At 35.5% G+C, this 23,476-nt stretch overlaps 2 protein-coding genes across 2 annotated transcripts in view; both read left to right on the forward strand.

Moving 5' to 3' along the window:
* Positions 1–4,688: 4,688 nt before the first annotated feature.
* On the forward strand, positions 4,689–23,394 carry LOC146157506 (uncharacterized). Its single transcript, XM_083388232.1, has 13 exons — positions 4,689–5,036; positions 9,742–9,816; positions 10,595–10,684; positions 13,099–13,204; positions 14,234–14,701; positions 15,525–15,616; positions 15,877–15,935; positions 16,461–16,689; positions 19,732–19,846; positions 21,640–21,745; positions 22,597–22,738; positions 23,084–23,142; positions 23,386–23,394. The coding sequence occupies exons 1-13, from the start codon at positions 4,715–4,717 to the stop codon at positions 23,392–23,394; spliced, it is 1,872 nt and encodes a 623-aa protein (XP_083244358.1). The 5' UTR covers positions 4,689–4,714.
* LOC146157507 (focal adhesion kinase 1-like) overlaps positions 23,088–23,476 on the forward strand; it is a 110,294-nt gene continuing 109,905 nt past the window's right edge. Inside the window, exon 1 of the mRNA XM_083387853.1 lies at positions 23,088–23,142. The gene's annotated coding sequence lies outside the window, so the exon portion shown is untranslated. The remainder of the gene's footprint in view (positions 23,143–23,476) is intronic.

Raw genomic sequence — 23,476 nt, forward strand, 5'->3', positions numbered from 1 at the left:
AAATTGCTGTAACACCCGTTCTCAATTTAATTTTTGTCGAACATTCTGCGCAAAAAATTGTTCGATGGTTCACGAAAAAAACAACAACGAAGGTTTGGTTTATTTATTTACCGATAGCCCAGTCGGTTGTACATTGGCCTCACAAATAGATTGGCGAGGTATTGAAATAGACTTCTATGATGCATTCGTCGAAAATAGAACCTGTTATTACTTTAATAAAAAAAGTTATTTTAAGGTTCCGGTTAAATTAAAAAGAAAAATCGAAACGGCAGTTTGTTACTGTTTCGATAGTCCTCCTAATATTTTCGGACACAGCTTATTTGACAAAAAAAGTGATAAATGTGTTTAGTTTTAACGATCAATATATTTCTTTATAGGAGTAGTTTGTGATCAAAAACTAGGGGCGGGTCTCGCTGTGCTAGTTTTTGTACTAATTACGCGAAATCAGGTTTGGTCGTAGAAGAGAGCTGCATGTTGCGCACGCCATAAAAGATTTGCAATTTTTAGGTCACGTTTGTTGTGGAAAAACGTAAGCGGACCGCCAGCTAGCTGTCGCTATATGTGCCAACTTTTGTCGGACAGCAGCAGCTTCGCAGATCCACACTTGTTGCGCTGTTGAAATCTACTGTAAGGCTACTTTGTTATTATTGTTCGGCACCAGCAGTCAGCTCATTGATAACCCGGTCAAATATCCTATAAAAATAGAGTGATTTCACCACGGTAAGCATGAGAGAGCCACTGATGTCGCATTATGTTGAAATCCTACCCAAATAAAATACCACGATTAAAATGCACCTCTTGCCAGCGTATAGTGGGCTACAGAGAACGGTGTGGCGTGTACAATTGGCATGATGTAATGGAATTTAATTTAGCTTTGTCGTGTTTACGGGATGTGCTTTCACGATGCTGTCGACTTCTAACACCAATCATCCAGCTGCACTAGATGGTTGCATAAGTGCAGTTTTAGCAAGTGTTCAATACAGACCAGTGGTTCTCAAACTTTTTCGCTTGCTGCATAATAAAAATATCTTAAATATTTTGCGGCACACCTTTAACAGAACAGCAATGAAGTAACTTTACCCGCTTAAGATATGACAAACGATATGTAAATATTTTATTAGCATCAGTTTTGTTTGATAATGCGTATTCAAGTCTCAAATGCTTTCCTGTATGTCTACGTGTAATGAAAATACCCGATTTTTAGCAATTACAAAAAGTTTACAGCTCGCTTAACAATCTTTCGAGGTACACCAGTGTACCGCGACACATAGTTTTGGACTTTTTTACCGCGGGCCCCTAAAATTTTCTTTAATCTCGTATGGGCCACTGTAGGCAAAAAAAAATTAAAAAATGACGTCATGAATTGAGGTCACAGTAAAAATAAACTTCAAAAATTTGCTGATTTTGGTCCAAAAATGGAAAAGTGAAACGGAGTCTAAATACATCCAGTGCAAAACTGTTTTATTTTTAATTAAATTGTTTTCTTTAATAAGTTGATTAAATATACACAATATTTCAATTAGACCTTCATGGACCCCCTAAAACTATTTCACGGACCACCAAGGGGTCCATGGACCCCAGTTAAGAACCCCTGGTCTACCAACGTAGGTCATTCAGGACAGAATAACATAAAATCTAGCAAGGTATAATACTGACAATCCAGGAGAAAATTGCACAGTTAAGATTCAAGACAATTTGCTTTGTCGGTAATGCTCGCACGACACAGAAGTTAATATTGCCAAGCCGAAAGTCTCAGTGTTAACTCTTCTTAAACGAAAAGTTGACTGTATACTGCTCTTAAACGTTTAATGTCGCATGGACTAAAAGCTTGCCTAAAGTAACCGACTGGTGTCTGTGCTAACTTCCGTCAAAATCGGCTGCAGAACCACTGCCGTACTGCCTCCCATCAATCACAGCTTTGTTCTATTTTTTCGGCGTTAATACACTTTGCATTTAGACCGTGGCGTCGGTCGGGGAGAGTCCAACAGACACCATCACGAACATTTTACAGCAGAGGTACAACTTTTTTTAATGCGAACCCCCTTAAAATTATTTTGGCTCATCATGGACCATGATCGGCAGGGAATTTATAAACATGACGTCACAAATTGACGTCATAAAATAAGTAGTCTAAAGAAACCGAGTGTTTTCGGTCAAACAAATGTTAAAGGAGAAATAAGTTTTATAACAGTTAAGACCAGCGGTTCTCAACCAGTGGGCCATGGAAACTTTTTATTTGGGCCACAGACCAATTTTAAAAAGATAGATTTATTGAAGAATTTAGTTTCATTTGTGTCACTATACCTAATTTTACAAGAATAATGCCTTGGAATGTAAATGAAACGCAAATTTGTTGTTCAGAAGCAAGTACCTCACTAATGTACGGTTGAATAAATAATCTGTTTTGATATATGCTATTTTTTGTTCTAAACCTTTTTTATAGTTTGTTCTTTCATAAAAACTTATTGGGCTACAGAATTTTTGTGCAACGAAAATGGGCCATGAAAGAAAAAAGGTTGAGAACCATTGAGTTAAGACGAAGGCGCCAAAGCGTTTTTTCTTCAATTGAACTCTTTTATTTTGAAATATTCATTCTTTTATTTTGAAATATTCAGGGTCCACGTACCCCCAAGGGGTCAACGTACCCCCAAGGGACACGTACCCCCAAGGGGTCCACGTACCCCCAAGGGGTCCACGTACCCCCAAGGGGTCCACGTACCCCCAAGGGGTCCACGTACCCCCAAGGGACACGTACCCCTAAGGGGTCCACGTACCCCCAAGGGTCCACGTACCCCCAAGGGTCCACGTAATCCCAAGGGGTCCACGTACCCCCAAGGGATACGTACGCCCAAAGGGTCCACGTACCCCCAAGGGGTCCACGTACTCCCAAGGGGTCCACGTACCCCCAAGGGTCCACGTAATCCCAAGGGGTCCACGTACCCCCAAGGGACACGTACCCCCAAGGGGTCCACGTACTCCCAAGGGACATGTACCCCAAAGGGGTCCACGTAATCCCAAGGGGTCCACGTACCCCCAAGGGACACGTACCCCCAAAGGGTCCACGTACCCCCAAGGGGTCCACGTACTCCCAAGGGACACGTACCCCAAAGGGGTCCACGTACCCCCAAGGGGTCAACGTATGCCCAAAGGGTCCACGTACCCCCAAGGGGTCCACGTACCCCCAAGGGACACGTACCCCCAAGGGGTCCACGTACTCCTAAGGGACACGTACCCCAAAGGGGTCCACGTACCCCCAAGGGGTCAACGTACGCCCAAAGAGTCAACGTACCCCCAAGGGGTTCACGTACCCCCAAGGGTCCACGTAACCCCAAGGGGTCCGCGGACCCCACTTTCAAAAACTCAGTTTTACATCGATAAGACAGCTTCTGGAATGAAATGTGTTAATGCCGTTTTTCAGGCTTTTTTATTTTATACGCCACAAACTTGCAACAAAGTGTGCGGCGTGCGCGCGGCACGCTCGAGCGATTTCGCGTCACTCGAACTGCGGCTGGTAAAATAATTAATCGCGATGGAAATATGACGCCATAGTACTGGAGAACGGAAGTAGTGCACGCGCACTGTCTATTGGGCCAAGATACTGACGTGCTCCCAGCCTAAACACTAACCGCTGTTGGCGGCTTGTGCGGTGCTAAAAACAACTGTGAACGGTTTAGGAATATGCCGACTTTAGAGCTCTGTGCTAAAGATTGTGTTTCATGCGTCAACTACTTTTCTTGGTTTAAATTAAAATTCCTAGTGCTGTATATAAGTTAACTTGTTTAATGAGAATTGCCTTAGAAATGCAGTAACATCAACCGCTGTTAGTGGCTTGTGTGTTGCTAAAAAACAACTGCTGTAAACGGTTTAGGAGTATGCCGACGTTAGAGCTCTGTGCTAAAGATTGTGCTGTGTTCATGCGTCAACTACTTTTCTTGCTTTAAATTATAATTTCGACGTGCTGTATAAGTTAACTGGTTTAATTAGAATGGTCCAATTGCATTAGTGATGCAGGACCGTCTAACAGCAGGTCAGAAATAACTGGAACCGGCATGTACATGTTGATATTATTCGGCGAACATGTCGAGTAAAGGAACAGTTTACTAAGAAAGATTTTAAATAGTTTCACGAATAACCTAATTAACATTTATAGACTTGCATGTGTGCTGGAAATATTAATAACGAAATTATCTAAAGATTCTCAATTTTATTTCTGGTTTAAGTAAACGTTCCAACCGATTAATCAGTTAGTATTAATTAGAAGTTCGCTCAAAGTCGTTACATTAGTCAAAACTTTTTCATGAAAGGACCACCACGTTTTATCCTTATTATGATATATATGTCTTACTCGCGGGAATTTAATAACATGGAAAGTAATTGATTACAATTAGACAGGTTTACAAGTGGTGATTTAGGAAGTCAGTGAAAAAATGTGGGCCAAACGCAAAAAAACATATATTGAAGCGGAAATAAACGAGAGCTGAATGAAACACACACACAAATATGTGTTTATTAACAGCTGTGATCTAGCCTCGAAAGATGCTTTTAGACCAACGATTACGGCTTCTGTATCAGTGTAAACGTATAACCTGTTTTGTTTTCAGGTTCAAAATTCGCAGAACCTTTCAAGGGTCGCTTTCTAACTAACTCGTTGCCACATTACCCAACGCTGACACAGTATGTGATGTCGACCTCGGGCGCGAACTAGGCCTCGACCATGCTCAAGTTTGCCGGTGGCTCCAAGAAAAAGTTGAGCAGCAAGAATCAGTCGAGCTCGACCACAAAGTCACAACACAACGAAAATAAGCGGAGATCGACTATCACCTCTTCCGACTCGGATGACGACAGTTCTGAGCATTTTTTCGGCGCCGATGACCCGACCAGTGGCCGGTCGACCGTGGTCAGGCGTCGGGCCGGCGCCGTCGCTGGTCAGTCACAGTCTCGACCTGCCAGCAAGAGATTTTCGGTGGGCGCCTTCACGCAAGAGTATGACCACGGCAACGACACGGCCGACGTGAATAGGGTCTATGTTGGATCAGGTACGTTCATATGCGGGTTCCTAGAAAAATTAAATAAACTAAATAAATAGGACACGGTTCCGGTATGATCCCGGAGGTCGTGAGTTCGAACCTCACTGCAGGTCATGAGTTGTTTTTCTAGCCTACTTTGCTTCCATCATTGATCGACAAGTTTGTTGAGTCTGCGGTGGCGTTTAGGTGTAGCCTACAGGTACATTCAGTTGCATGGGAAATCTAAATAAATTCAAATTAAACGTTTGTCTGGTTTGGGGTCGCGCTAATATAGAACCGGAGCAATATAATCTGTTTGACCCCTAGTTCGACGCCCTCATAAAATTTTAAGGGAGAAAGAAATAACAGGTTTGTTCAAGCCGGTGTGGCCAACAGCGTCATTCAATAACCTGGCATTTTATAAGTTGGTAAGTTTTTTGTCCCAGTTAAAGCATGATGCTGTTTGCCAAATTCCATTAAATCAGTGTTTCTTAACCTTTGGTAACCTGTCGAACCCCTATGTTATTCTGCATGCGTTCATCGAACCCCAAATTTTCGCTCAGTATTCGTTTCTTCCTCCTAGCAGTTGAAACAGGGCATATTCAAATTACAAAATTGCATTTATATAGGTTAAATTGATCAAACTTTCAATTTATAATGTTACATAACACCTTGGCACATAAAACAGATTCGAATTTACCTAGAAATAACAGCATTTATGTTTCTGAGGACGTTGCGTCGAACCCCAAGGGTTCAATTGAACCCTGGTTAAGAACCACTGCATTAAATGTACAACAGTTACTGTGGTCTTAGCAGAAATTAGGTTTGAGTTTCTAAATTGGCGTATGGTTTTGGGGTCTTATATGTTTTGTTGTAACATTACAAAATAAATCCTTCGTGGCTTCTTAGTTAGGCTGTATTATTTTGGCTATTTGCATGATTATACTTCTGCCATCTTACTTATTAAAACAATATTGCAACCCGTATTTGAAAAAGTACAGACAAATCAAACACTAAAAGTACCGCAACAATTTAAGACTACGTGTCCAAAAAAGAGCTAAACACAACACCTTACCCATGTATTCCATGCTGGCAATTGCAGGACAATTGGGAGAATCGGGGTGGACCTTTCTCCCAAAGCTTTTTTTCACCTGATTACTTCGTTGGTAGGGTTCCAACCAAATCTCCCCGAAACAAAATTGGCGTTGTTGTTAAAAAAATCCTTTGCTATTGGTTTTGGAAAAATTACGACTAGTTATTGTTTGCCAGTTTGTATTTTGCGAACATAAATTGTGTTACCAAGTAAGGTCACCTCAATTTAGGCGAATTTTACTGTTGACAAACATGCCAAACAGTCGACAAAATCAAAATACAAACAGCGGGCGGTAAGAAAACACAAATCTAGTTCTAATATGGTTTGTCTGACGAGCACCAGCAAAAATTAAAGGTCAAGACCCGTTGACAATTGGCAACTTCCGCCAGCATTGCGGAGAGCTCGCGCGCTCACGGCAGTTTGTGGTCAATCTGCCGCAATTTTTGTGGCAACAATCAGCTGATTTCGAGCTTTTCTGATTTAGAGATAGAATTGTGAGGGTGTGTACCTGTGATTGAAAAGTACCCACATTTGTCAGGCGTGACTGTAAATCGTTTATGACACACAATTTGTAACGAGATACCTGGTATTGCCACTTCGGCACTTAATGTTGCGCAATTATTGCTGTATAAAGTTAAGACGTGACGTAGCTTTATCACCGTTGTTCAATGAAACCTTGCGAACGTGAAAGTGCGCACATGTTCGCTGGAAGTTCTTTTCTAATTAGTTTACTCTTCTTAAACTAAACCGGCACAAAATCTTGTTTTTCTAATGTTTAATCATTATAACGATTACTTTGTTTGGCGGTGGTCTACAATTCTACCACAACGTAGCCCAAGAAATGTTCGTTGTGGTTGTGTTCTAGACCATCTCCCTAATTAAGTTGGTCCAAGAATATACAGAGAACCTAACAAACTAATTTTCATGGGAAATAAAAACTGCTAATACTTGCTATTGTTAAACAAGTTTGCCAAAAGTTTTAATCCCTCATTAGTGATCATTCAGTCTCATAACTATGGTAAATTTGCCGAAAAAACAAGCATCTCAAAAATTCTCTAAATAATAAAAAAGAACAAAAAATCCGGCGCTGGTCTAGAATCCTACCACAGTGCACAATATTTGGGTTAGGGTGCGGGTTAGCATTTTGGGTTAGGGTGGGTCAAGTATATAAAAAATAATAAATATAATAATACTTGACCCACCCTCACCCAAACGCTAACTCGCACCCTAACCCAAATATTGTGCGTTGATTTAATCATTGTGGTAGGATTCTAGACCAGTGCCATAAATCCTTTTTTTTACAGTTTTTCTCAGCTGCTTTTCATTTTAGTTGAACAAATATGTATGGTTAGTTTGTGATTTATAAGTGGTGAAGTGGTTAAGTGGTTAGATTGGGTTGGTATTTATTGTTCTGAACATTGAAATTTTGGAAACAAAATTGTAATATTTTATATAAGTGTCCAGTGATATTTTTGTGAAAAAACTAAGCTGTAAATCGATTTGCAAAGGTGTGCATTTAGGATTTGTTTCATATTTTTCCTTTTCAAACCATTTTGTGTACATAGTTGGTTTTGCAAAATGACACTAGTAAGATTGAATTTTGGCTAACTTTTTTAGTTTTGTTTGCAGAAATTTTTCGAAAAAACATATCTCTAAGTCTAAAATTCTAACACACTTGTGCCCGGGCGTTAATATTGCTAACATTATTTGGGTTATGGTGCAACCGTGCAAGGTAGGGTTTGGGTGGGTGAAGTATTATTATATTTATTCTCCCATATTTATCTTCCTTGCGATTTCAATTATAACAACTCGTTCTGTTACTGTGTAAAATAAAATAGATAGTATTCTAGACCAGCACCCATTTCTGTTTTGTACCACTCTTTTAACCAAATGTAACTATCCCATTTTTTGTTGTGCAAGTGGCAGTTTACCTTACTCGCTGGATACCAATCTTTTAAATTTGCAGTACTGTATATGTGCCAGTCTAGTATGGCAAATATTGCCATGATCTTGCAGTTTTACTGCTGAATAAATTGGAATTAGCAGATGCAACAAACAGGAAAAGTTAACCTGCTTGTCCCAATATGCATTTGCTGGCAGATTTGCAGTGCACACCCAAGTTGTTTCAAAGTAATTTGTCTCACACAAATCAAGAAATTACAGACCTCAATTTTGAAAAAAAAACTAGGCGCTGGTCTTGAATCCTACCACTTTTTACCAGTAACAAAACATGTTGTCAAAGTTGAAATGACAAGGAAGAACTAAATATGAGAGAAGAATATAATAATAATTATAATACTTGACCTACCCAAATGCTAACTCGCACCCTAATGCAAATAATGCTAGAAATATAACCCCTGGACACAGTGGTATGATTCTTGACCAGAGCCCAAAGTTAAATTATGGTAGGTTTCTGGGCGGTCTTTCACTTATGTACGTGAAAAGTTATGCAAAAAAACAAAACAAAATAATGCCGCATACCATAATGGATATTGTTTGGGTTAGGGTGCGGGTTAGCGTTGGGGTGAGGGTGGGTCAAGTAATATTATGTTTATTATTAATAATAACTTGACCCACCCTCAACCAAACGCTAACCCGCACCCTAACCCAAACAATATGCGTTGTGGTATGCGGTATTTGAAGGAAGTTTTTTTTTATTAATTTTCACGTACATAAGTGAAAGAGCACCGGTTTCTGAACCTCTGTGTGTAGTAAAACATGATTGCACACCTCCAAAGCTCTTAATTTGTCGGTACACACCTGGCATTCTATTGGAAAGTACCATATGCAGTGACACTTGTGTAACATATGTAACCTTTAAAGTGTATATTCATTTTTTAAGGTGCCGGTTTGGTTTGTGAATTTGCCATACTTTTCAACATTGGTCAATGTGTACAAATGTGTTCGGTAAAGGTTTTTATTTTACCTACAACATGTCATTGTTTTACCACTCTGGGTTTTTGACACCCTGTTATTGTTTTTACAAATTCTCGCAGTACTTAATTACATGATTTTTAAAAACGTTTTGTATAGTTTACCAAACAAAACATATGAATGGACAATCTTTTACAGACCCAAATTACTTAAATTCTTGTGGGATAAATGGTATTGGGGATGCAACGGATTATAGATCCTTCGGAAAAGGCAATCTAAAACAATGAGATCACATTAGATTTAGTGAAATAAACATTTTATTACTATGATGTTAAAGTATAACACACACAATGCAAAAATTATAGTACACATAACGCAAAATACTATGTACACAAAAACACTGTCTTACAACAAATATTACTTTTGTTTGCCCTTGTACCTGAATAGGAATTTTGTTTGCTTGCTCAAGTTTTGAATCTATACTTATTGACTCAATGTAATGCAGTTTGTCTAAAACTTGAGTAATGTTTGCCATGAACTTATAGTATAATAATTTTACTTTTGAGAAAAAGAAAAAAAAATGTAGAGTATATCAGCTAAGAAATAATGATGTGATTTTTGCATATAAGTTTGTTGAATAAAACTTATTAAAAGCTTGAAATTCAACCTAAGCTTTATAAATGTCAGACAGTTACCTTCCTTGCTCTCAAGTTGTTAATATATTATAATCTTTGTCATTTATTTAAAAACTTATTTCATGTTTTTCAGATTCTTATTTGTTTACTTCTGAAGCACTTAACCACTGGTTTAAGGCTATTAAAGAAGATTTTGCCAATCTTCATGGTAAGTTTTGTAACTATATAATTCTTTTCAATTGGAAAGCACGGTTATTCCTAAAAATATTGTTGTATATCTTGAAGTGCCTGTATTTTTTAACAAGAAAAATAATTGTTATTCAAGATGTGTCTTTCTATATTTTCCTTGCAATAATACCTTATGTCTTAGCAATATAAACATTTCTATATCGAAAAAATTGCACAAGGTTGATCAGGTGTAAGAGGTTTTTAAAGGTTGTTTTGTGACACCAAGCTGTAATTTCATGATGTCATTTCTAAATTTTACCAAAACAAAAATCCTAGATTTACCCTTTTCTTGTCTGCCCCTAACAATTATTGCAGGTTGACTTGACTTAAGTTCACCTAATTCCTGTTTTTAAATGACTTTGCTTGACTCAAGTCTTTGAACAGAATGACTTGACTTTGACTTGACTTGAGTCTTTTGGACCAATGACTTGGTTTGAAATATATTTATTTTAAATTTGCAGATAATACAAATTGTTTGCTATATGTTGCGTTTTGTGTTATTTTTTAGTTACTGCTCATAATCAGACTAGTTTACAAATTTTAATTGTTCAACATTTGATTTTTATGACAAAGACTTGACTTGCAGTTGACTTTCACTAATTATGATTTGACTGGGACTTGACTTGTTATTTATTCAAAATGACTTAACTTGGACTTTAGTTATTTCAGAAATGACTTGACTTAGACTTCATTTAAAGATGACTTGTGTACAACACTGCCTAAATCTCCTTTAAACTTCAATATTATAATCTCGACAGGTGCGCCTCGCTGTAAAATAAAAAATCTTCTATCTCAAGCCCTTCCTCCAGACCTTGAGGAAGAACCATTGGATAAATCTGTCAATTCAGGTAAAACTTCTTGCTTTCGTTATGTTAAACATTGGGTTTTCCGTATAAGGTAGTGGTTCCCAACCCGAGAGGGCCTTAAGGGGTTTGTCTGTGTGGTCACTGTGTAGTATTTAAGAAAAAAAAAATCAATAAGAAATAAGCAATATGAACTAAAAGTTAACATTTGTATGGCTTTTGCTGCTGTGAACCAGTCGATTACACTTTTCAATTAATGAATCAAGCTTTGCCTCAGTCAAACGATGTCTAATTAAATTGAACTGACGCTTAAACCGTAACTTTAGCTTGTTGTGCATACCTAAATCCGGACATTTTAGGCAAATTTTTGATACAATCCTTCTAAAGTTTTTTCCAATTTGAATTTTTCCAATTTTAAAATGTGTTGTTTATTTACTGTACTCTGCTTTATGTATCTTACACTATAATTTTGGGTCGCGCAGGTTATCGAACACTTAAAAAGAGTCGCAAGAACAAAAAGCTTTAGTAAACCACTGATATAAGGAGTTTTTCCTATTTGTTTGCAGTACCATTTTGTTTTTTAACGAGGCTTAATTTGCGTCGGGCTGTTTTAGATATGAGAAAAAAATGAGGAGTAAATTATTATTATCCAAGTTTTATAGCTCATTGGGCGAACCATTTTATAAATCTGTAATTTCAGGTAAAACTTCTGGCTCTCGTTTTGTTTGTCATTTTAAACATTAGGTCATCCACATAAAGAGTTTTTCCTATTTGTTTGCAGTACCATTATGTTTTTTACCAGGTTTAATTTGCTTTGGGCCTTCGTAGGTATGAGAAAAATGAGTAATAATTAATTATTATAAGCTTTGTATGTGTATTAACAACAGAATCTGGCCCTCCAACAGAACACATAATGCCGACGATAAAAGTTCTAAAATTTATTAATAAAAGCTTGAGAAGCGCACCGCTCCAAACAAAAATCAGTCAGCAAGGTCTAAAACTTTAATACAAATATGCATTTTGCCTATAAATGGCATCATCAGTTTGTCTGTACAAATAAATAGTAAAAAATTAAAATTTAATGATGCCATTTATTGGCGAAATGCATATTTGTATTAAAGTTTTAGACCTTGCTGACTGATTTTCGTTCGGAGCGGTGCGCTTCTCAAGCTTTTAATTAATTATTATCTAAGTTTTATAGCATATTGGTTGAACGAATGAAAAAATTTGTGATTTCATGTAAAACTTAGTCTGGCTTACTGTTCTGTTTTTTTATTTTGAAACATTGGATTATCCATATAAGGAGAATGGCCTTTTTGTTTGCAGTACCATTTTGTTTTATAACAAGGCTTCATTTGCCGCGGGCCTTTATGCATATAAGAAGAATGAGGAGTAATTAATTATTATCCAAGTTTTATGGCATATTGGGTGAGCCACTTCCTAATGACTTTAAAATTACATTCTCCTTTTGGTGACCAATAGTCACTGACTATGTGTTAATAGTTTTTTTCAGTAAGTTAGGTTTTACCGTTGAGTAGGCACAAACATTTATTACTCTTATCATCTTTAACTTTAATGCCTTCTGCTTCCAAAGCACCATAATAATTTATGATGTAGACAAGAATGACATGTGGTTTGTTGGGCATAGTCATTTTTTGAGTTTCTTAAGAAATACTTAAGTTAGAACCCCCCTTTTTTTTACAAATGTGGAAATAAATGGCCTTTATGTTTTATAATAGACTTTGTAAAAAGTTTTTCAAATTGTATTATTTTAAATATTGTCTGCTGCAATATTTATATAAGTCAGCTGTAATCAAATGCGAAAAAGTCTTTGTAAATAATTATCTGAGACTGATAATTTAATAGCTCAAGGTAAAAATGCATGGTTGGTATTTTTTATTGTCCAACACAATTTTTGTAATATATACTATAGGGCTGAACTCAAATCAGCAAACCTTTGTTATTATTTTGCCATCTAGAGTTGTTAATACTTTCCATTTAGTGTTGAGGTTCATTTTATCATTATGTTGTGTATCATATAATATGGAAGATGTGGAGTTGTGTATTAATTTCTATAGAATTTATAAATTGGATCAGGAAAAAAACTAAATCTGTTTTTTTTAATGCAATGCTTTCTACCTTATTGCCATATAAAATGACAAGCTTGTCTTTGTCCTTTTAGTCTTGAATGCATTTTATTTATTTATTTTACATTTTGAATATTTTGAATATTCTTTACTATTTATTCGAACAGATAAACTGATGATGACATTCATTTAGATAGTGGAATGTACATTTATATTACAAGTTTTCGACCTTGCTGACTGATTTTTGTTTATAGCGTTGCGTTTCTCAAGCTTTTAAACTTTTATCGTCGGCAATATGTGTTCTGTTGGAGGGGAGGATTCTGTTGCGGAAACATATACTAAGCTTATGTTTATATATCCCTTGTCTTACAGAACGTGCCAGAAATATCGAAAGAAAGCATCGCCATTCAGTTTTTGACATCTCTACGAGTCCCCAGGCACTTCAAAGAAGAGAATCATCTCCCGCTAATGCAATAACGTATGTAGCAGCATTTCCCACTTCCCATACACATACAAATCTACCTTATGTGCATTTCTCACTTGTGTTAAACCTTTAAGCTGATATTTTACAAAAGTGTTACATAAACTTACTTCTATCTGTTTTTCAAAGCTTGTTATCTCATTTTTTGTCTCTTCGCCATAACTTGAACATCAAAATGTTTGATAGTTACAAAGTAAAATTGGACAGCAACATTGTCAGACAATGTTCTTGCTCCTCCAAAAAACACTGTTTAAAAACGGGAAGTGACGTTAATCTAATATGGGAAGTAGCACGCCAGACTTTGTATGCCTAAACCTTAGTATGTTGTGCTGTTTACTGCGCTCTGTTAAAATTGCATAACTTTTTTATTTTATACCACATTACCTTGTAACTACCAGTTATCGCTGACCATACATTAAGTTCAATGGAAACCTCATTTGAAAGGCACCATGTTAGACTCAGCCAAACTTTTAACAATAATCACTTTTCTTTCAACAGTGATAAATTAAATTAAGTTTTTGTGTTGTTTAATTATAAATAGACGCAAATAACCTATTTTGAATTGGTACCCAATTTGACAGTTTTGTTTAAATAACTAATTAGCAGTTTGTAAATGTGTTGAATTGCTAAAACATTTTATTGATTGAACTTAATTGATAGATGTTAAACAATATTTATTTCTTTCGATCGTAGAATATTAATCTAAACTGTGTTTAAAATCAGGCAAAATTGTAAACCATAGTTATTTTTTTTAACATATTTTGAAAAATTATTCATTACATCTATGGATTGGTTGCAAAGTTAATGTTGTCACCATCCTAATTTTATTACTTTGATAAGCAGGGCTTATAGCACTGCACAGCATGGATTTGTGACGTTGTGTGTCTTTTCTACCTTGCATGTCAGTTCACTTTTTATTTTTCATGATTTGTTTCACAATCGTCCAACATCTTGGATTTGGAACGCTTCATTTTTTGCCTTCTTTCCATGTTTCCCCATTTTGATGCACGACTTGTCTCAAAACAGAGCTAAGGACCAATTCTTGGCCAAGCACAAGTTTAGACAGCACCGTAACTCACTAAGTCCAAGTAGAGTAAACCGCTCACTTAACACCAGCCCAGGAGTTGACATTATCCTTAACGATGAGCGCATTTTGTTAAAAGTCTCCGCCGATAAGCCGCCACGCTCACAATCTAACTCTCCGAGCGCTGCTTTGAACAGAGACATACCTTACGCCCGACGCAACACTGCCGTAGCACCTTCTGAGAGGCCACGGCTTGATTCTCCGAATCGACAAAAAAGTCCGTTAGGTGTTTCAAGGCTGCACAAAAGGTCAGTTTCGTCCGACTCACCACTAAACAAGTCTGCGCTGCTGCATTTGAAACACAAAAGTGCCGAGCGCGACAATCAACTTGCCACTAGTACGGATCCTTCTTACACTGGTTTGCAACATAACAAAAGTGTTTCAAGATCTCGTTCCTTTTTTCAAGCCGGGTAAGTTCTACTCTTGTGATATTTGGGGCATAGGCGCCGAACATGGGTGTGCAAAGCGTTTTTAGACACCCTGGATTTTCGACAGAGCATCAAAGCGCTCTGTAATTCAACCAAGTTATTATCAGCAAATGTTCCAAATTATTTCCTGTAGCACAGTTTTAGTTTACCAAAAGTGTTTGAAACTTACCTGAATTACCGTATAGGCAAGAGACCACGCAATCCCCAAATGTTTTTAATTATACATATTTGCAATTGTTTTTTTAATTAATGTTAGGTTTTGCCCATTTCAGTGGAACCTTTTTAGCCTAAAGATTCTATAAGTTTTTTAAAGGCGAAATGGTTTGTCTAAGTGATAATATGCAACAGCTGTTATCTATTTTGTATGTGAATAATGAGCAATTTTGCAATGACTAAAAAATACATCCCTCGAATTTTTTATAGTTCGGCGCCTATGCTTTGGGGACAAACATGATACTACCAATGATGCTAATTATGTATTTGAATCTATATGACCAACAGCTTACTTTTATTTTGTAAGATGTGTTTGAACCAAATGCAGTATCTTTTCTGCAAACAACTAATTTACATTATGTCATAGAATTGTTTGCGGGAACTAAATTTGTCACTTCCTTATGGTTAAACTGATATCTGTTATGGCATGCGAGGTATGCTGACGTCCATATAATGCATGTCTTATGGAGTCTGTGCATGTTTGAACCATGTGTGGAAATTGTGTGTCTCATCATCTAAGGTGATAAGGGCATGTTCAACAACCTGTAATATGCTGTTTTGTTTTTACCTGGTTATGCCATGTTTTTCACAGCTCAAGTGATCAGGATTCTTTAAGCAGTGACGACCTGTCTTCTATTGCAAGAAGTAATTTGCGCAGGGTTCATTCGGAAAGACCTAAAAGTGGTATAAATTATTTTGTTAAAATACATTTGGGGCAATTTTTTTGCTAATAGTCCTTATATTGCTTCTTCTATGCTCAATAAACTCTGGTGTAATTTTTTCCGTAGATTTTTATAGTTATCTAGACATAGTTAACATTTTCCATTTTGTTTTATACCTATATTAAAAAATATAATTAGACAAATGAAATCACATATTCCATTTAGTTCTATAATTTCAAGTATATATTAACAAACCTTTTGTTTTTACTTTTTCTGTTCCAGGTCATTTTCCAGTGCCAATTTCAAGACCAACTGGTAGAACAAGTCCTAAGCCATATCAGGTTATATTTTGTTAAGTGATTTAAACACGATCACATGCTGTTTAAAAGTAAATCCCCGCAATAAAGTAGCAAATGGTGTTATCCAGTGTTAAAAACGAGTCATTTCAAAATGACTTAAGTCCCGGTCAAGTTATTTGTAAAATACCTGAAGTCCAAGTAAACTTTTTGAATTTAATAACAATTCAAGTGGGAATCAAGTCATAATTATAGCAAGTCAAGTCGTTGCCATAGAAATTACACGATGATGTCCGATTTTATGACTAATACCTCAAAAAAAAAAAATTGCCAATACGTAAAACACAGAAAGTAACTTGTTTTTACGTGCCAAAATTTGAATAAAATAGCTAAATTTTATAAAAAAATACTTAACAATAACACTTCATTTCGCCCAAGTAATTTGTCCAAAAGACTTAAGTCAAGTCAAGTCCTTTACAGTTATTTATTTAAGGCATTGCAACACTGGTTTTATCTTTAAAGTAATTACTAACTTAAAATGTAAAATCATTTTTTACTGTTTGCTTTCAGACTCGACCGTTGTACACGCAAGTCCAGGGCAAGAATAAAAAGCCATTCTACACTCAAGTTTCCAAGCAACGGACCTCTTCTTCGGGTCAAAGTTCATCCGGCGATCCAAGCAGTCCTAACGAGGAAGATCCTTACTCGCTGCCCGAAGACTTCTCTCCTACACTACTAATTCCAGAGGACCACCATCGACCAAGAAGCGTTCCACCAGAACTAGAAAGTAACCTTGAAGGTTTGTGACAACAATCTTTCTAGAAAAAAAATTTTAGACATTTTTTTTGAAATTTTTTGTTTGTTTGAAATAAAATGCTATGTAGCATCACTGCTTTCATGCTTTAATCTTCTTAAAATTTGAAGTTGGATAGCTATTAATTTGCAACCAGTGTTGTAAACAAGTCATTTTGAAATCACTTACGTCCCAGTCTAATTATTTGTGAAATAACTAAGTCTAAGTCAAGTTTTTTTTGAATAAATAACAAGTCAATTCCCTGTCAAGTCATAATTATAGAAGGTCAACTTCAAGTCTTGTCCTTCATAAAAAATCAAAAATGTTAAACTATTAGAAGTTTTAAACTTGTACGATTATAAGCAATAACTTAACTGAAAAATAACAAAATCCAATATATCAAACAAACTGTTTTAAGTGCAAAATTCGGATAATATCGTTTAGAATATTCTATATATAAACAAGTAAACTTAAAAAGTCTGCCGTTTTTCGGTCGAACTGCGCAAATGTAAAGCTGAAATCTAGGCCAAACACATTAAAAAAGGCGCCAATGCATTAATCTATTTTCGTTTGTAGAGTTCATTAAAAGACATAAGTCAAGTCAATTGTCCAAAAGACTTTGGTCATTTCATTTAAATACAGTGACTTGAATGCAATTAAGTCATAACAACGCTGTTGGCAACGTTTAGTGTTTATTGAAAAAAAGGGGAAAATTTTATGTAGCATTACTGTTTCCATGCCTTGATCTTGTTAATATTTGAAGTTGGAGAGGTGGTAATTAGACAAAATTGGCATGTCATTTCACCAATTATTATTGTTTTGTTATCAAGGCTGTTTGAGATTACTTGGCTGTACATTTTAGGCTTTGAGTAGACATTGAATCTCAATTCATACTATTTTATGGCAGGAGTGGGCAAACTTTTTAGAATGCAAGCTGTATTTTGAAGTTCACATAAGTAAAAATAAGCTGACGACCACCACTTAATTTTTGAAAACATTCTAACAAAAGATTATTATTAAGTATTTTCAGCAGACTGTATTCTTTAAAGTGATTGCAACAACCTAAATTGTTGTGGTCCGGTTATTTAAAGCAGCAACACTTCAATAATCCATAACAAGATAAATGAGTTTACTCAGGAGTTCAAAGAAAATGTAATACAATAATAAATAAACAAAAGAATAACGGCAAAAACAAGATATGTCCCGAAAATTTTCGGCCCATATAATTAGTTTACTCAGGTGTTCAACGAAACAGGAATACAATAATAAACAAATATAGTGTAAACATGAGGTTCACCCTTCTATATTTTTTTGGATATTACTCTTCAAATTAATAAGGTACAAAATACATGCCAAAGATCCACATGCTGCTTGCAGTTTGCCTACATATTTTATAGAACATGTCATATTACGTCCACACTGTGAACTGTTAAAGATTACCTTTCAGCCTAAAAATAGTCAAGTTTTGTGAGCAATTCATGCCGTGATGATTGTTAGCTGCCCACGTCCCATGTTACCTGTTTTAAACCTTGTTGCAACAAACACAAGACAACGGGCTAGCAGTAGAACACTTATTTGCAAACCGTGTACTGCTCAACAATAGAATGAGTCATTGGTGACTGCAATCACTTGAGCACCAGAGGGAAATGATTGTCGTGCTGTGAATGACTGTTTTAAAGATTTTACTTTAAGACCCCATCTAGTTACAACCGACCAGTTAAATTAAATTTCGGATTTTTCGATTAATTATTTTCTACAAGTCTTAAACTGTATTTTTGTTTTTTTGGCAATGTTGTGCTCACTTAACTTAAAAATTTAAATATTACAAAATCAAAACACTTCTTGGTAAACAAAGTTTCAAATTTGCTGGGGCTACCTCAGAAAATGTGGACTGAGGTATTATGTATATATAAAACATGTTCCATAAGCGACTAATTGATTGGATACCCATTTACTGGTGCTAATTTACTGCATTTTTGTACTAGTGTTTCATTGATATAGGTCATAGGGTTATTCAAAACAGATACTAACTTGGAAGTAACAGTAGAAGATGGATTGCTCACCGTGATACTGCTATTGACAATTATACTGCACAAATGTTGTTTTTCCTTTTTTTTGGCATTAACTATGTAATGTCCAAATTTTACCGGTTTTTGTTGATTTTCCTAAATGGCTACTAATACACACATTAAACAGAGCCGGGGTCCTTTTTACTTAAAGTATTGTATGAATATTTCAATATGAAATGCAACGATTTTAAATTAAAATGCAAATCTTAAAAGTCTGACAAACTTTTAAATATGTAAACATACTTAAAACTTTGTGCTACCCTTTAGCAGTCGTTAAATAGTACTGTTCTTTTTGTTTTCTTTATGCACACATTTATTAAACAATGTGCAACATAGTCGGGGATTTTTTTTACTAACTTTTAATATTTGCAAAAAGTGAGAAAAAGTACAGTATATATAAATTATTTTTCTCGTGAAATTTTGCCATCCCAGTATTAAGAAGTACATGCATTTTTTTGGTAAGTTTTAACTTTAATTCCAATTTCGCTCAAATTACTTTTGAAATTATTTTTTTCCTACTTACCCCAACATGGCTTTTGTGACTGAAAGCTTCCTACTCGCATGTCAAGCTTAATATGTGTTTTAAATATTGAGTGCTCGTAAAAATCAATTCTAAAAATATTTAGACCAATTTGTCTTTTAGATGCGCTACTGAGCGATAGGTTAATAACAGAAATCAAAACCGGTTAATTTAGCAGTGGTGAAAAAAGTTATTTTAACTTTGATTGGTAGGATACGATTATGTTTATAAGTAATCTGATTAAGTTCTGCAAAAACTCATAAATCTCCAAAGTTGTTTTCTTGAAGGACTTAGCCTATCATAATTCTATCTAGGAATGTTTCCATAGAATTTGGCGTGTATGAAATGCCAAGCATAAATGTGGCTATTTTTACCCAATTTTACCAATACCTTTCATAATAAGCCCTCATTCATTCAAAGAAGCCATAACCTTTCATATATTTTCCATTTGTGTTTTAGATCGTCCCAGATCTGGAAGTTTTCCTTTGTTTGAGATCGGAGACCGTAAAACCACTGATCCATATTCATATAAGCAGCCCATCGGTTATGTGGAATCCAACTTTAAGCCTATAGAGTAAGTTGCAAGAATTGTGACCAACATTGCAGTGTTGTGATTTAAGTAGTTCCAATATTGTATCAAGTTACTTGGAGACATAGTAAGAATATCAAAGCCCATGTAGAAGTATATCTTTGTATATGGCTGTATTTGTCTAATTCTAAATAGAGGAATCAGGTGGCACTGTATAAAGACAAATTGTATTTGATTCTCGACAAGCTTTCGCACAACCGTGCTTCACCTACTTTCACCTGATGAAGCACGGTTGTGCGAAAGCTTGTCGAGAATCAAATACAATTTGTCTTTATACAATGCCACCTGATAGAAGTATATGTATTTTTTTGAATGTTTCGAATTACCCTTTATTCATTTTCAACATCATAAGTGGATAAAGATGTATTCAAAACGTTTAAAATGAAACCTACTTCTGTAAGGGCTTTAGTATCAAGATGAATACATTAAATAGGTGTACTCTAAAGTGCTTGTGCTGTAACAGTAATCCAAGTTTACAGTGGGATGACTGTTGTCCACAAATTATGATGCTGTTTTAATTGTGAAGCTTATAAATGGTTATATTCAAAAGTTGTGAGAATGAGTGCCCTAGCTGTTAAACCTGATGTGTATATCTGCGAACGATTGACAGGATGTGTGTGGGTTAGGAGATAACCAGCTGTTGTTGTGTTGTGATTAAGCTTCTGTTCAGTTTATTCTCAGTATTTCCTGCAAATGCTAACACTGCTTATGTGTGTAACAAACTTGTCTTACTGTCTCTCCATGAATGCTGACATTTGTTCCTTGTTACAAATTTAAACTGTTATTTATGAATGCAAATCGTTTTTGAAAAATGTTTCATGAATGCCAAATTGACGTTAAACCTAATGCACAGAAATGTTTTATATAATATAGTAATTCTAAATGTTTTGTACATATATTAAAGACATCATAAATATATCACAGTCATATGGTAAAAATAGAAAGGGTCATGTTGTAAATAATTATTTTTTGTTCGATAGAATACTTGTTTATTATCTTTATTTCTTTTGATCTTAACAGTTCACTTAGTTATTTTCCAAGTCAACTTGATTAAAGTTTTCCTACATTGTGCATCGTGTTTTCTGCTGTAATATTTTATTATAAATCACCAAAACACTTTAAGATTTGACACAAACATACATGATTTATGTGACACTTCAAAATTATGAAACAATCTTGAAAAAGCCTCAGTTTTATTACATATCTCTAGATTCTAGTTATATTGTTTGCTTGTTAATTGTCTTTATTTCCTTTAATCTTAACAATTCACATAGTAATACCTCATTAAGTCACCTTGATTGTAGATTTTTTGCATTGTGCATTATAATTTCAGCAAATTTATAGGTGCACTTTTTGACAAATTAAACCAAACAAACTTTTGCAAAGGAAGGCGCCAAGAACCAAACAATCCAAAACTTACACTTAAAATCAGTGCTTCCCAGCCTTTTTCAGTTTGCGGCCTTCATTTAGTGTGTTTTATTGTTCGACCCACAATGAGATATGACCAAACGAATTAAAGTTAATTAATGAAAAAGAAACAATGTATACACATGCAGTTTACTATTAAGGCGAATATATTTAATTGTTATCTATTTGCTGCATTCTTGCATAAATGTTACATAATCATAGTGCAGTAATTTCCCAATCTAATAGAAAACTGTACCATATAAAAATGCTTCGCGACCCATCTGAAATAGTTTTGTGACCCACTGGTTGGGATGCACTGCTTTAAATTATAAACAAAGCTGTAATCACACTGCTTCTTATTTTTGTTGCAGTCCTGATGAGTCAGGTCTAGATGATATCGACAAGTTTAACGCTCATGGTTCAGAAAACAAAAATATCGAGGAAATTCATAACAAGTTTGTTCAACAGTATGCAGAGGTGCGCTGGTGGCTTTGAATGAGCACACATTGAATATAAGCTTAACTTGTTTCAGATTGTGTATGTGACCTATGTGTAAGCAAAAAAAAATTATAGTTTATCAACAAATGTTTAAATGTTAATTTTAGTTTGTAACTTGCTGCAATGTTTAGAGTTTGCCAGTTGCTGTCTGGCAGTATAATGCAGTATTTGTGACTTGATGTATCGCCACAACATTCAGTCTTCTATAATTTAATGACTAGCAGTTTCTTTACCATGTGGAAAAGTGATAACACTAGAGTTCCTGCAAAGACAGGTTTAATTCTGTAAAGTAGCCCTACCTAACTGACAAATCGCGTTTTGCATCCGGATTTCCGAAATGTAAAGTTTGGTAAACAGCGTTTAAGCGTTTTTTAGGAATTTAAAAAGATGTACAAAAATGCAATATTATAGCCTGGATAGCACAACAATAATAATATCTTGTGTTTCCATACATTTTATTTGAAATATGTATAAGTGTAAACTACAGTGGCATTTAAAGTGCCTAGTTTTAAACTTTTGTAATATTGTACTCAGGCCTTTGGTAAAGCTAGTTACGTAGCTCTGCCGTTATGTTTTTTCCGAAGCTGGTTTACGTCTTTTAGAAAGGGTAGCACTGAATATGTGATAGTGGAAATCACCTTGACCTTTGCAAGATAAATGTCGACCTTAATTTCTGATCGGTAATAGCAGAATACTCTAGCAAAGCTATAGTTATTTATGTCCTAAATTAATATCTTTGCTGGAGTATTCTACTTACAGAAAGAGTATAACCATTTGCTGGTCCTTCATAGAAAGTATTGATTTTTATTAAAATGTTGAATGGCGCGCAGAGCGTAAAAGAGGCTGAAGAACTAAAAGCTCAACCTGTTCAAGCTCCAGCGAAGAAGCACAAAATAGGCCTGTCAATCAAACGGACCTTTCGCAAGCCAAAGCCAGATTTAGAATCGATTTTGTCAAGATCGCCGCCTAAAGGTAGCTTGTTTTGTGGGTGTTTATCACTTTTTTCGTGTTAAAATTTAAGCTGAATGCTAACAATTTTGTAGACTAGGTTTAATATTAATCTTTGTAACTGAGAGTGTTTGTCTAATTCTAAATAGTGTTAACACAAATTGTCTTTAAATAGTGCCAAACTGTCACCTGTCAGTCCGTCTATTAATAATCACTAAATTTAGACATTTTTTTAATCCTACCAAAATAAACACATTGCCCTCTAACTTAACTTAACCTGTTCTGACGACTGTATGCTGTTACCTTTTTATCTCTGGTATTTCGTTGTATTTTCTCCTTTGCATTACCTTGTTTTTATATTTCTTGCAGAGAAAAGTCAGATCCAGCGAAATCAGAGTACCAAACACGTTCCCGATAAAGCCAACTCAGTAAGTATAATTTGCCCAGTTAGTAAACTTAACAGCTACTAACCAACTCCAAATTAGATATGTCCAATTGCTTTCTGTTTTTTGAGTACATGTGGTCGCTTAGCTTGCTTTAACTAATTACGAGCAGCTTCATTTCTTAAGAGAAGTCGTAAGTTTGTTTATAGAGAAGTAATTTTGATTGAAAGGTATATTCCTTGAAACACACATTCGAACTTACACCAAATTCGTTTTTTTTACTTTTAGTTAACTTGACTGTCCTGCAGCAAAGCACCGCAAAACGGGCAAACTTTTTTATAATTTTGAGTCGTAAATTTACGTCATAAAATTGCCACTT

The sequence above is a fragment of the Ascidiella aspersa genome, chromosome 4 (assembly GCF_963924565.1).
Source record: "Ascidiella aspersa chromosome 4, kaAscAspe10.2, whole genome shotgun sequence".
NCBI classification, from domain to species: Eukaryota; Metazoa; Chordata; class Ascidiacea; order Phlebobranchia; family Ascidiidae; genus Ascidiella; species Ascidiella aspersa.